Below are 14,089 nucleotides of genomic sequence, written 5' to 3' on the forward strand. Positions count from 1 at the left end.
CGTGACAAGAAGATGTAAGTAATATTGTGTTTGCATATATATTCTTCCAGTGACAAAGAGATTTTTATAGTACTTCATAGTCTTCTGACCTGTTAGACCCATATTGTAACTGGCTTAAAATATAATACTCATATATTATTGTATAGCGCAGCAGTTAAACTTCATTACCGATGTGTTGTTGTAGGTGTGATCTGTAGGTTTGTTTTAATTAAGGAAAATACATATGCATATGATTGTGGGTGGTTGTGTTCCAAGTTACCCCATTTGGAATGCCGTAATGCTTTGTCAAGCACTGAAGAAAATATGGGTGATTTAAGAAATGTACACATTTTGTTGAAACAATATGATGGTGCAAATTTGCTTTACCCTAATGTAATGGCATTATGGCAAGTATTGCTTATAGGGAAAGTTTTAATGTTATTGAGGCTAAATTTATAGATTTTCTTTCTGTTAGTAGGCTTGAAGTTAAAGGGAAAATTGTCCAGCTCTTAAATGTAAATTCATTGAATCAAGTGTGTAAGGAATGTGCCGATATTTTTGTTGACAAGTGTTTTAATATGATGATACAATGTTTTTAAATGAGAAAAAAGGAAATATAGCGGTGAATGTTCATGCAGGATTCTAAAGTTAAAAAACTAATGCATAAATGAAAGATCAAGCCCTTTGTCAGCAGTCCTGTTCACATCTTGATTATATGTCTAATTTCAGTCTTTAAATCATAACGTGGTAAATATTTCTTCATTCATTTATCCAGAATTGCTTTAGCAACTTAGAAGTTAATATCTGAGTAACACTTTCTTTCTAGACGTAATTTATTTATCCATTTCCGTATATACAGTTCCATTTATATTTCAATTTAGCGCGAATTTTCAGGTCAAGCCACTAGGAGCGCCGCTTGCGACTTGTCTCCCATTTTAATAAGGCTAAATCCGGAAGTGTCGCGTATTGTCCCTACTGTATTTGATTATACACACGGCAGAAAACACTGGGGTTTGGACAAAGAGGTGCGCATTATAGACTTGATTAACTCATAGAGCGGTATCGGTATCGTATGCAAGGGATAACCTTCATAGAGAAGGTAGTAAGCAGCTTCAGTAACAAAATAGATGAAAAACTGAGAATGAAGATATAGTCACCAAAAATAAGAACAACGATCAGGGGCCTATTCCACAAAAGTTTGGTCTTGTACATTACAAGTTACTATGGCTCATTCCACGTTAAAAAACAGTATTGCTCTTATGGACCTACTACGAGTGAACATACCCACTCTGAGACACCCATAATTCCTCGCGATTAAGGGATATTATACTGTACGTTGTAATGTATTATGAAAGATAGATAAAAAGGATGAGCCATTTTTACCCGTGAGATATTAAAAGAACTATATAACATCTTATTTTTCATAAATACATTCGTAGGGAGGATGTACAACGGCGGGAACAGCCATCGCTTCGTTGCCTTGCTTCATTTGCCTTCTATGTTGCTCTGGTACAAGCTTCTGTGAACCGCTGGCAGCTCACTTCTGTAGTGAAATCACGTACAATGTTTCTTTATTGCATGTGTGTTTTCAGGCTGTAAATCAGTGCGTACTTGTCTTCTGTTATAATAATCTTCTGTTGAGTGAGACCATAAAGTTGTCCAATGGCAGATATTTTACTTTGGTTGTATACTGCATAGTATGTGTGTGTGTGTGTTGTATTGTTTTCGTACTGTTCAGAAGTTGTTACTGAAGATTTTGATGCTGTGGTGTATAATAATAATAATAATAATAATAATAATAATAATAATAATAATAATAATAATAATAATAATAATAATAATAATAATAATAATAATAATAATAGTTTTACGTCCCGTTAACTACTTTTACGGATTTCAGAGATGCCGAGGTGCCAGAATTTTGTCCCACAGGAGTTTTTGCGTGCCACGAAATCTACCGACACGAGGCTGAAATATTTGAGCGCCTTCATATAGCACCGGACTGAGCCAGGATCGAACCTGCCAAGTTGGGGCCAGAAAGCCAGCGCCTCAACCGTCTGATCCACTCAGCCTGTCTGGGGAAATTTATTATATGCATCCTTCACCCTTCGAGCTCATAAAAATATTATTTGCCTATTTTCTCAGCCGATTTGCAGCTTAGTTTATTCCGCTTGTTATCTTGAAGTTAAATATTGCATTTCATAGGTTTATGTGCCGCCGTTTCCCCGTGATTGTGTTGCGCAGAGCCGTTCGATATGGCAACCCTGTTGTCATAAGAGCTATACTGTTTTCTTAACGTGGAATGAACCGTAGTGTGGATTCTTGTAATGTATGGAATTGTACATTTCTGTTCCACAAAAGATTGAAAGTCTCTTGTATATTACCAGTGAATTGTTACAAGTCAAATACAGTAGAGACAATACGCGACACTTCCGGATTTAGCCTTATTAAAATGGGAGACAAGTCAAAAGTAGCGCTCCAAGTGGCTTGACTTGAAAATTCGCGCTTAATTCAAATATCAATGGAAATATATATACGAAAATGGATTAATAAATTACGTGCTCTTTGACAGAATCAGTAGTTCTCAGGTCAATCCGCTAGTGAGACATCTATAGCTGTCCCTCGAGTGTCGCTCATTGTCTCTACTGTATTTGGTATAATGCAGTGCTCCCGTTTATTTATTTATTTATTTACTTTTTTATTTATTTATTTATTTATTTTATTTTATTTTATTTTATTTTATTTTATTTCTATTTATACACATATGTATACGGTGTTTTATAACTCTCATAAGAATATTGAATATTGACTGGGCGAATCAAGAATCAGAAGAAGATGATTTTGTGAAAGAGCTAGTGGCTTTACTTCGCACCGACGCAGATAGGTCTTATGGCGCGATGGGATAGGAAAGGCCTAGGAGTTGGAAGGAAGCGGCCGTGGCCTTAATTAAGGTACAGCCCCAGCATTTTCCTGGTGTAAAAATGGTAAACCACGGAAAACCATCTTCAGGGCTGCCGACAGTGGGATTCGAACCCACTATCTCCCGGATGTACGCTCACAGCCGCGCGCTGCTAACCGCATGGGTAACTCGCCCGGTAAATTTGTGAAAGACTGATAGAGATCTTAGCCTGAACTAAGCAGGTGTGGATGTATATATGTCATTGTATTCTTTTTGTTTTTATGGCCATTGGTTGCATTAAAACATTATTATTTAATGTGATTCATGAAGAGTCGTCACGCCATTTCCACTAAGCGTGAAATTCAGAACAAAGAGGGTATGTATGATTCTGATATTGGTCACCCTGCCTGTAATATCATCTAGCAGATTCGCGCGCGATTCGTTACAGACATATAAAGTTCCATAACTACACCAGATTACCACCTATTTACCGATGGGTCAAAATCTAATACTGGAGTCGGAGCGGCATTTTACGATCCTCAACTACTCATTAGCTTTAAATATCCGTTACCTAATAATTTAACTATTTTTACAGCAGAATTATATGCCATATATCAGGCCCTTGTATATGCTCAACGGTTGCAATCCAAAAAAATAAATATATTCAGCGATTCCCAAAGTGTTTTACAAGCTCTGCATTCACTCGCCCCTCATACAAATACATATGTCTACGAAGTCAAATCTCTTCTATTTCAACTTGAAACATCCGGTTTTGTTATAACGTTAATATGGATCAAAGGGCATAATCGACACGTAGACAACGACATGGCCGATATAGCAGCGAAAGATGCTAGTGCAGATACCGCGAATATATTACAAATCAAAATTCCGATTCTCGACTTCTTTCCAAATATCAAAGCTGCAGCTCAACACACATGGTGCACACAATGGCGATTATCTGCTCGTACAAAAGGACAATATTACTACCAACTTCAACCGAGTATTCCCACACTACCGTGGTTTGCAAATGGTACGTATACACGACGTCACATTACTAATATCATCCGACTACGATTTAATCATGCCTTAACCCCAGTATATTTAACTCGCTTTCACATTACGAACGACCCAACTTGTTCCTGTGGAGAATCTGAGTGCGATAGTGACCACCTGTTCTTTCATTGCCCCCAATATGCACATCACCAGACCATTTTGATGCAGAAATTACTTAAAGTTCCAATATCTTTCCCTACACGACTTTCAGTTTTATTGCACCAACCTTCGCCTACGATCATTACCATTTTAAATGAGTACCTTGATAACACTCGTATAAAATTGTAATCACGATTTAGTTTTGCAGTTGGTTTTGTTCCGACATGTTTATGAGGTGGCACTTCTCAATGCCCCTGGTGAGTAGATACTGTTTCAAGGTTCTTATTATTTTCTGATCTCGTACAGCGTCACTTCTAAGTTCTTTGTGTCTTTGCTCAGTCCCGAATGTACTACCTCCATAACCCTTCCTCATACCCGATATAATCTTACTTCCTAAAGTGCATCTATCTTCATGTGATCACGCTAAAATCGGACATTTGTGTTGTAAACGTGTGTTTTTGTGATATAAGTGTAACATATTAATGATCTTGTGACTGGGAAATAGTCTTTTCAATCCCAAATAAATATCCGCAAGACAAGACAAGACAAGGTTACAGACATATGCATGGTGAACACATCCTCTTTCGTTAGCATGCTATTTTCATTAATCAGTTTCAGTGTTCATTTATAGTATCCTTGACATTCTCTTTGATCCTTGAATCTGTCGATAGTTGTCAGAATGACATTACCGGAGCTATTCGTATGGAAGCACAGTAAAGAATCACTGACGAAACTGGAGGAACTTTTGAAATGCCAGCTATGGTGAGAAAACTTATTTATATTTTGGTACTGATTAAATATTGGTTATTAGAGTATTTATTTTACCCGTCGCTGACGTGACTACCACTTAGCTTATGCATGATTACATTTTTGGCGATATCTCATGTTGTTCCTGAAATTCTGAGGCACTGCCAGGTGCTTGTGACCTCTTTTCCTTGTTCTTCCAGCCCTTTGTTGGTTCATATATTGTGCACTACTGCTGTTCTAGATTTTATCTCTTCCAGTTTTAAAGGCAAACATGATAATACAGTGGAACTTCGTTTGTACGTTTTTGAAGGTGAATACTTCGATCCTTTACTAGCTCGTTCGCATTTTTAGGAAGGTGAAAATCATTAAAAATGATGTAAAACAATACTAAAAGTAGATGACAGTAGAGATCCTTCCTTTATGCTTGCCAGGTACCCACCAACTTGCCCTCCCTGTTTGGAGGTGGGGTGGTGGTGGTGGTAGTAGAATAACACCCACGGTACCCTTTGCCTGTCGTAAGAGGCTACTAAAAGGGGCTCCAGTGGTTCATAACTTGGGACCGTGGGTTGGCGGCCACGTTGCCCTTAGCTGAGTCCTGGCATTACTTCCACTTACTTGTGCCAGGCTCCCCACTTTTATCTATCCTATCCGACCTCCCTCGGTCAGCTCTTGTTCTTTTCCGACCCCGAAGGTATTAGAGCACTCGAGGTCTAGGGAGTCTTTAATTTTCACGCCCTTCGTGGCGCTTTTGTTTCTTTGGCTGATACCTTCATTTTTCGAAGTGTCGGATCTCTTCCAATTTTTTTTCTCTGGTTAGTGTTAAATAGAGGATGGATGGTTACCTAGTTGTACTTCCTCTTAAAACAATAATCATCACCACCAACTTGCAACTAGAAGTATTTTTACTCATATAGAAAAATTAAAATCAAGATTGTCACACTCTGAAATGTAGCAATTTCCTGTCTTCTTATTGGTTGCAGGATAGTTCATATTGTGTCTGATAGGGCTCGCATCATGTGTAGCCCACTGCTACTTCATTCCGTGAAAATAGTGAAACCGTGGAGTTTGAAAGTGATGTGTCGTGGCATGTGCCAATTGTAGCAGTATCCGCAATGAAACTATCCAATGTTCTTGTCACTAACCAGTCGTCTCGTTACTAGCCAATACTGTCACGGGACACCAGAAGCCTGTGGACTGCTTTGTCGCTTTTTCCCCTAGTCCAGTGGTTATATCACTAGCCGGACCTAACCAGTCCAGCCCAAGGGTATTCAGTCACTACTGCTCTGCATGTAGGGCAGTCGCCCAGGTGGCAGATTCCCTATCTGATGTTTCCGTAGCCTTTTCTTAAATGATTTCAAAGAAATTGGAGATTTATTGAATCTTTATTGTCAATAACTGGACCTTACCAGTCCAGACCAATGGTCTTTTCACCAGCCAGACCAAACCAGTCTACACCAAGGGTCTTGTCACTAACAGGACCTATTTCATATTCTCTCATGTACCTGTCACTTGCCAATTGTTTTGTCATAAGCCTGATTTAAGTTCCTAGTTGGCGGCCTTGTATAGCACACTGTAATGTGTCAGCAGCGCCATGTTGGATTCTTAACCTCTCTTTTGCGGACTTGTTGGTAAACTTTTACCTTCGAGGAGTTATATACATACCGGTACTACTGTGCTTAATTGCCAATTTTGGTTTGCTTTTGGAAGTAACACTGCACTCATAGATTAAGTTGGTAAAATTTTACCTTCAAGGAGTAATACAAATACCGGTACTACTGTGCTTAATTGCCAATTTTGGTTTGTTTTTGGAAGTAACACTGCACTCATAGATTGTGTTCATATGTAGTCATTGTACATGTCGGATCATCACTAACACTTTTAGATCCAATATAATATTGGGTAATCACCAGCGGATTAATTGCTTCTGCCAGAATGGCAGAAGCAATTAACCATCTGATATTTCATATTAATTTGAACCAATGATTTCATCTGGCGGAACAGCTTCCATAACGATTTCATAGTCGTATAGGATAGAACAGATGCATCATCTCATCACAGTTAACAAAACCAGTAAAATCTACTCCATTTGAAATGATTGCCCAATTGTAGTTGTCTGGTTCCTTGAACAATTCACGACTGTCTTGGATAGTTTCGTCATCAGTGTCTTCTTTCCTGATTTCAGCTTTGCAGAAGCACTTTCATGCTTTCTCTGGCTGCAGCTGATCCCAGGCAGTGTATATAAATTGCATAGCCAAGAGAGTGGATGGAAAATATTGGTTACAGAACTTCACAGGACAATAAAAAATTGTTGTTAATAAACTTTTGTACAGTATATTATTGTAGAAGGCTCTCTTTACATTTTAATAAGGGGTTAACTGTAAAAGTCTGGATTTTGTATATTACCTGTAAGACCTCCAGTTTATAATCCTGTTTCCCAGCTTCTGTTTGAGCAACGGTACAATGAACACGCATCTTCCAACACTTCGCTTTAGCGGCAGTAATGATGCCAAGTCCAGAGGATGAAGATTTGTACAGTTTGCAGGGAAGAAAACTTAACTCTTATGTTGCTGAGGTGCAAGGCTGGAGGATGTGCTGAGCAATTGGGTTATGTAGATCAAAGGTATCGACGAAATTTCACTGAAATATTTGTCCCAAATGGAACATAATTGCTTTTACACCAATGAAATGAGAAGTTCGCGGTGAATTAAGAAATACCGTCGTTACTAGAGAAATATTGAGATAAATATCTATACTTACTTATGGGCCTTAGACAAGGACTCTTTAATGTTGTATTCCGCTGCTCGTGCCGCCTTGTTTCTTTCTCGAGGTCCAGGGCTTGCACCGACGAATGGGATTGCTATGTCTGTGAACTGTCATTATCTTTGTCCATATGACTAGCGCGGGCAGTTCAAACAGCAAAATAGTATGATTCCTGGACTAATAAATATATTACTTCTTAGTAGAAAGGAAAGTCCTTGGACCAATAAATATATCAGAATGAGTTAGGGCACAAACGAATGAGCAACAAGAATAAAGCGACACTTAATTAATTCAAACAACTTCAGTGACCAAAGACAACGTACACGAAAGTGTCAGACAAACAAAACATGTAGGCCTGAGGAAGTGCTGCAACGTAGCAGAAAAAATAGTTGTAAGGTAGTAAAGTATGTATCCATATTATTCCCTGCAAGTAAAATATTTCATACTATTTCTTAATTTACCACAGATTTTACACTTTATTTGAGTAAATGAATTATTATATTCCATTTGGGACAAATATTACAGTGACATTTCGTCGATACCTTTTCTCTACTTAACCAAGCAATTGTGTAGTCACAATAGAATTGTTCTCTTTTCATGGCACACACAGGCATTAAGTTTTTCCAGTTGTTTTGTGAATACGTTACCAGTCATCCATGTTTTCTAATTGGCTTCATAATCTGTAGGAAAGGACTTTGACTCTTTTGAAACACCAGGGGTTTTGTGACTTCCCGATTACCAGAAGTCATACTTTATTCGATCTGTCTGCGTTTGTTGCTAACTCTGCTAACTGCCAGCTGATATCCTTATTGTCAGTGTTTTGTAGAAGGTTGTAAAACAGCCCTGTTTCATCTGTGTGTAGATGTCCACAAACTCTACAATCACTAATTCCGCATCTATTCTTCAGTTGATATTACCATCTAGAAGTACATTGAAAATTTTCAACATTTAATTTCTTTGGCCTTTTAAAAAAAATACTCGTTCCTGAAATAGGCTTATTAGTAGCATGTTCTTACTGAAACAAAGTTGATATTAATTTCTCAAGGTCCATGACTTTACTACACTTTGTATGTATGCTTGTATGAGTTGCTATATTTCTAGAAAATAGATCTCACAGAATTAGAGTAGGTGAAGCTTTATCTGACCCTGTAATAATTAAGAGGGGAATTCCTTAAGGCAGTATTATTGGACCTTTATGTTTTCTTTTATATATAAACGATATGAGTAAAGGAGTGGAATCAGAGGTAAGGCTTTTTGCGGATGATGTTATTCTGTATAGAGTAATAAATAAGTTACAAGATTGTGAGCCACTGCAACATGACCTCGATAATGTTGTGGGATGGACAGCAGTCAATGGTATGATGATAAATGGGGTTAAAAGTCAGGTTGTGAGTTTCACAAATAGGAAAAGTCCTCTCAGTTTTAATTACTGCGTTGATGGGGTGAAAGTTCCTTTTGGGGATCATTATAAGTATCTGGGTGTTAATATAAGGAAAGATCTTCATTGGGGTAATCACATAAATGGGTTTGTAAATAAAGGATCCTGCACATTGTTATGAGAGTGTTTAGGGGTTGTAGTAAGGATGTAAAGGAGAGGGCATATAAGTCTCTGGTAAGACCCCCACTAGAGTATGGTTCCAGTGTATGGGACCCTCACCAGGATTACCTGATTCAAGAACTGGAAAAAATCCAAAGAAAATCAGCCCGATTTGTTCTGGGTGATTTCCGACAAAAGAGTAGCGTTACAAAAATGTTGCAAAGTTTGGGCTGGGAAGAACTGGGAGAAAGAAGACGACCTGCTCGACTAAGTGGTATGTTACATGTGATAAAATTCATTTTTGGGTCTGTATCGAAAGTTTTTGTATTAAATAACACTAGTATGTTTTTATTGTTCACCCACCTATTCAATATAATACAATCTTAAAAAAAATTAAAAATTAGCCCTAAAGACTACAACCATCCCGGCCATACAAAGGACAGCCAAATCCTGGTTTGATACAGAATGCTGTCTGCTGCGAAACAAAGTTCTTGCAAGCCCTACATGAGGCCAAACTGCATAAAGAAAAGACTGTTCTGGAAACATACGCAGTCAAACGTAAAGAGTACAAAACCATGCTGAAAGCGAAAAAAGCCCTATATGTAGAAAATCAAGCCCTTAGGGAGGCAGAAGAAGCGCTCAAAAATCCTTTTGTAGCCACCAGGAGAAAGTCCAATAGAAAACAAGCGGAAATCCAAATGGACGTATGGGAAAAGCACTTCTCACAGATTCTGAACCTAGCACATCTCAAACTGCATACAACACTACCCACCACACAGGAACTAGCCCAGTCTCACAATTCACAACAGAGGAAGTGAGAGCAGCAATAAAGGAGACAAAAGACAGGAAGGCGACCGGCCCAGATGGGATCTACAACGAGATGCTAAAAGACTCAGCAGAAACACTAAGTGAACCATGGACAGACCTGTTCAGTAGATGCCTGTCATCAGGGGAAATACCAGACGAATGGAGGAAATCCACGATAAAAGTCATCTACAAAGGTAAAGGCGAAAGCAACAACCCACACTCATATCGTGGTATTGCCCTGGAGAATACCATTTTCAACGTCTTTACAAGCCTAATCCTCAAGAGAATCACTCCGGTACTAGATCCAGTGATCCCTGAACAGCAATTCGGGTTCAGGAAAGGAAGGTCCACCTTGCATGCCATAAGGAATCTATTAAACGACATAGAGGAAGCTCTTAGACATCCCAAAGAAATATTTCACACAGTATTCGTAGACTTCACAAAAGCTTTCGACTTATTGACCAGATCAAAGCTTGTTCAGAAACTAGAGCATATGCTAACGGAGGACCACGGATCCTCACGGGTAATAAGGAACATTTTGGCCTGCAATACAGTGGAAGTATATGATGGAATATCGACCTCAAAAGAAATAATCCAGACAAATGGAGTTCTGCAAGGGGACCCACTGAGTCCCATCCTATTTAATGTGGTGACAGCAGACATCACAATGATTCTAGAGGAAACAACTTCAGTTTCTCTGTATGTTTACGCAGACGAATGGTCCTGGGTTCCCCAAACCGGCAAGAGCTACAGAAAGTCCTAAACAACCTTCACAATTGGGCAGTTGATAACGATTTCAACATAAACCAGAGAAAGACAGTGTACGTGGCTTTCCGAAAAGGGGGAAAACTAGTAGTGGAAAACAAAATGACTCTCGGTGAAGAACTCGTCGGAGAATAAGTTGCTACAATCTAAGATATAAATAATTGCATTCACGCTGAGAAAAATGCTAGTTTAGGGGAAGGTCTAAAATTTAATTCTCTAATATTTATGTTGTTAGAGGTTGTATCGATAAATACTACATAATTAAAGTTATATAGTATTAATTTTCTGATCGCCTACAAATACCTCGGCGTCACCCTGCAAACAACGTGCCACTCTTTCAGACACCACATAAAGGAACGAGCAACAGCTGCCATCAGAGGAATATACGATCTGAAGAACATAACCAAACTCTCTCTACGAACAGTAATGACACTCTTTCACGCCAAAATAACACCCACTATCTCATATGGCCTAGAGATTATATGGGAAAGGCTAACCACGATAGAAAAAGTGAAAGCACAATTCCTTAAGAGAGCACTGGGCGTGGTAAGATCGTCACCTTCCAGACTAATCTATGAATTAGCAAGGGAACATTTCTATATAGAAGACCTCCGATTCAAACTACACTTGCCATCTACCCTGCAAATGGAGAAGGTACTTGAGCAGAAGCATCTGAAGCAACAGGACATACCACTGGATTTTTACTCAACAGAAGCAATGACCGATAGACGATGGACTCGGGAAAATCAGGAACTAAGAAACGTAATCACTAGACTCGCGGTACATGGCTTCCATCACAAAATTTGTCGTGACACGGGCTTTGCCACGACGAATGACAATGAATAATCAGATTGCTTTCCCCCGAACGGTAGAGAGAAATTGTTCAATGGGCCTGGGTGATTTGCTACGTGTGAAGAGACGAAGTCGTCTGTTTCCCAAAACCTTCCTTTAATAGTAGACTGATGAGTATGTATAGTTATATACAGTATTTACAATCTCCCTTCCAACTTCAAATATCGCTAACATAGAAGACTTGGCGTGGTCGAAGTACTGAAGTGAATACTCTAAGTCCACACTTGGACCTTATTATTATTATTATCGGAGACCTGACTGACAAGGCTTCCGCCCGCACTCCTAGTAGACTTGTTCCAAAAAGTCTCGACCAGGGAGTGTACCCCTGCTTTATACCTTCACTAACTTTCGCCTCCTTTCGAGAAGGCCATCGAAGTTCTCATCCTATGGAGACTGTCCACAGACTCACAAAAACGGAATTGCCTCCTTCCGTTCACTTTCCACCCACCTTTTCTAAAGACATACTACGCACCTTTAGCAGGGTGCAGCATGTGATTCACCCTACTTCGACCAAGCCTTACTTCTAATTGCACAACCTGTTGCTTACAGCTTTTGTGTGCCTTCAAACTCTTAAATCTTATATGATTCTTAATTTACTCATATCCTTCTCCCAGCATCATAATTATGATACCTTGGCCTTACTGCCATTACATAGTCATTAATATTAGCTCTTAATTTCCCCCATAATATTAATGTATGACTCAGCGACATCATTCCTCCTACGTTCCCGGTCAAGGGTTCGATCCTCGGAAGAATGAGTCGTGAGCTCAAACTGGGGGCGGACACGACACCTCCCCCCCCTTGGGGAAAAATGAATGCAATACTTCAGCATTCATTTTACTCTTACATCCTGTCGGAGTCTCTATGCTCCTGTTCGTGGGTGCGCTGCGCCAAGTTATCTCTGATAATTGCTCTGCCCGTAGTAGGGTGTTCATGTAACTCTAAACCCGGTAGCGATCCTGAGTGGCTGAGGGCCCTTTCAGCCAGTCGAGGATGCTGAAAATGGACAGTAATGTCCTCATCAGAGACCTTAGCTCTGTGGTCATTAGCGATCACATTTTGGAAAATACATAAGTTGGGACAGCGCTCCCTATTGTCTTCTATGCATTTACTTAAGGATCTACACCTTCTACAGCAACCACAACAGTAACAACAACAGCAACAGCCTATTATAAGTACTGCAAACAAAATAATACCAGTTACAATTTGATATACACTTGTATACTGTTGGGTCATTTGCATTTTAAATTCTTTTTCTTTCTGTATTACCAGTGCTTCGACGTCCTCAGTCTTATGACTGGCTAACCTTAGGTCACTTATATGATTCAGTAAGCTTTCTACTGTAACCCTATTTAATTCTGGTACATCCTCTAATTTGATCTCACTGTCTAGTTGTTCACAACAATCATATATTAACATTACTTCTGGCACTAAGTCCTTCTTCGTGGTAGTATTCACTGAACCTGTACTCTGAATCTTACTAGTGGGACTGTAAACTGTACACAAGTCTGTGAATTGTATTATTCCCACACCATTTAGATTTATATCACTGGTAATATCCTGACAAACACTGGTGACCTTTGTTTCATGAGGCGATACAAAAATATACATATTATCATCAATAGGTATCCATATGAGTTCATAAATCGACATCACACTTTTCTTGCAGTCTTCTGGAATAAAACTAACACCAGTTAACAACTTGACAATACAACTACCTTTTGACATTACATTATTAATAGGAAAATTTGCCTTGCATAATCTCTGTCCATTGTCAGTCCACTTGCATTGTTTCACTTGTTAATCACTTAATTCTACATATGTCTGTCTTTCTTGATCAATTAATACATACCGTTTTTCATTAGATATATACACAAAATGGTTTGGACTACTCTTCATGGGAGAGGGGAAAGGTACACAATGGTACAAATTGTACTTTATTTTGTTAGTAAGAGGGGTGCGTAAAATATACACCAAAGTATCTCGAGTTATATATACACTCACTGATGATATTTTCAGAATCAAGTACCCATAAGTGACTTGCAAATCATATGGCAGATCATAACTCTTAGGAAAATCTCTTTGGGCTTTCTTATATGCCCTTACTAGATCATCGGGGCTTAACACTTGGACACTCACCGTGCCTGTCTGAGAACTTACAATACTATCTAATAAGATCTGATAATGTTCATGCAATTGCATCAGAAACCCTTGCAACTCAGTTAAGTGTTTATTTAATGAAATTTGCATTTCTGATTGTCTAAACGCTTCATTTATACCCGTTGTTTCATTCTGAATGAAACTCTTAAATTGTTCAAAATTTTCACTTAGTTTGAGTTCGTTTGCTGTGATGTCATACAGAGTATTATTGACAGATTGCAAAGTTGACTTTACAACTAACATTTGACTTTTTGCTACTTGTATCATGGACAATTGTTCCTGTTCTAGTTCCTTAATTTTGCCTTCATAATACATTGCATCACTGTCATCGAGCGTACCAAATAACGTCTTTGCGATGGTACCAATTGCATTTATTAACCCGCGCTTGCTTCGTTTCCCGTTGCCTTCCCGTGTTTCGATCCTAGTAATTT

General features: G+C 38.8%; 1 protein-coding gene across 2 annotated transcripts in view; it reads left to right on the forward strand.

The window, feature by feature from the left end:
• Window positions 1-3,613: 3,613 nt before the first annotated feature.
• The window catches only part of LOC136875934 (BRCA1-associated RING domain protein 1), a 200,257-nt gene continuing 189,781 nt past the window's right edge, over window positions 3,614-14,089 (forward strand). The window contains exon 1 of one of the 2 annotated variants that reach the window (XM_068225354.1): window positions 3,614-3,908. In XM_068225354.1, coding sequence (XP_068081455.1) covers window positions 3,814-3,908 — 95 coding nt within the window. In that variant the 5' untranslated portion in view covers window positions 3,614-3,813. Of the gene's footprint in view, window positions 3,909-4,359; window positions 4,793-14,089 lie in introns of those variants that run through there. The other variant, XM_067149556.2, reaches the window with a different exon arrangement.

Source organism: Anabrus simplex, chromosome 1 (genome assembly GCF_040414725.1).
Source record: "Anabrus simplex isolate iqAnaSimp1 chromosome 1, ASM4041472v1, whole genome shotgun sequence".
NCBI lineage: Eukaryota > Metazoa > Arthropoda > Insecta > Orthoptera > Tettigoniidae > Anabrus > Anabrus simplex.